We start from the raw sequence: 1,257 nt of genomic DNA on the forward strand, positions 1-1,257 counted from the left end.
TGAGTTAACCCGGTTTAATCCATCCATGAGTTAACCCGGTTTAATCCGTCCTTGAGTTAACCCGGTTTAATCTGTCTTTGAGTTAACCCGGTTTAATCTGTCTTTGAGTTAATTTATAAAAGCAGGGAGCTTTCTTCTTTCAGCTCAAACTAAAGACAAAATAAATAAAATTCTAAATTTAGGTTAAAATAATTAGGAGAACAGCAATAAACTGATCTGGATCCTGGTTGAAGTAACCTCCGTCCACACACACACAGGCGCGCGCACAACAATAATAGCAGCTGCGCTAATCACAGTGGACTCTAACAGAGAAACACCTGGAGGATTGGGTTAAAGTCCAGCTGCAGACCTGGTCCAGACCTGGTCCGGTCTGCAGGTTTGTTTGTCAACAACCAGCATGCTGTGTGAGAGGAGGGAGCCCCTGGTCCCGGTTCTATCGTCCGAATCCGTCCGGGGACCTCCTCTCCAGGACAGAATGTGGTGCTGAAGAGGGGGGGCAGCGCGGGTTCTGATCGAACCATGATGATGGTCGGAGAAGCCGTGGACCACAACAGGATCTACTCCAACCCGAGTCCTCGGCAGCCCCATGTGGACGCTGAGAACCCGGACTCCCGCAAACGGCCGCTGAAACACGAACCTCCCACGGAGGAGTCCGGCTGTACCAAACGGAGCAACACCGGAGGTAAGACCAAAACACGGCACGAACCGCTCCATGTGAGCTAAGCTAAGAACGTCTCATCCGAACCGAGCCTGGGGATTGTGCCTCAGATCAGGTTAGGGTGACATGTGGATCCGGATAAGTTCTGTGTTGTAGTTGGAGGGGAATGGGTGAGGAGGGGGGTCGACAGGAGGTCCATGCCTTGTTGTTCTGAGTTGAAGCAGTTCACAACTGGGGTTCGAACTTCCTGATTTAAATTAAGGTTGTAGTTTGAACAGTTCTGGACAGCAGGTCCAAGGTCACACATATCTGTGCCTAACACCAGCCGGTCAGAGGTCACACATGTAGACCTGTGCCTAACACCGGCCGGTCAAAGGTCACACATATCTGTGCCTAACACCAGCGTGTCAGAGGTCACACATGTAGATCTGTGCCTAACACCAGCGTGTCAGAGGTCACACATGTAGACCTGTGCGTAACACCGCCCGGTCAAAGGTCACACATGTCTGTGCCTAACACCAGCCGGTCAGAGGTCACACCTGTAGACCTGTGCCTAACACCAGCGTGTCAGAGGTCACACATGTAGATCTGTGCCTAAC

The 1,257-nt window shown here is 51.3% G+C and overlaps 2 protein-coding genes across 5 annotated transcripts in view; one reads left to right on the top strand and one right to left on the bottom strand.

Annotated features, from left to right (window-relative positions):
* LOC108248434 (synaptotagmin-like protein 2) overlaps window positions 1–1,257 on the bottom strand; it is a 281,347-nt gene that overhangs the window by 114,596 nt on the left and 165,494 nt on the right. The gene's annotated exons all lie outside the window — the stretch shown is intronic.
* nova1 (NOVA alternative splicing regulator 1) overlaps window positions 265–1,257 on the top strand; it is a 57,462-nt gene continuing 56,469 nt past the window's right edge. Inside the window, exon 1 of the mRNA XM_017428346.2 lies at window positions 265–682. Within this exon, the coding sequence (XP_017283835.1) occupies window positions 520–682 (163 nt within the window). The 5' untranslated portion in view covers window positions 265–519. The remainder of the gene's footprint in view (window positions 683–1,257) is intronic.

Source organism: Kryptolebias marmoratus, linkage group LG2 (assembly GCF_001649575.2).
Source record: "Kryptolebias marmoratus isolate JLee-2015 linkage group LG2, ASM164957v2, whole genome shotgun sequence".
Taxonomy (NCBI): domain Eukaryota; kingdom Metazoa; phylum Chordata; class Actinopteri; order Cyprinodontiformes; family Rivulidae; genus Kryptolebias; species Kryptolebias marmoratus.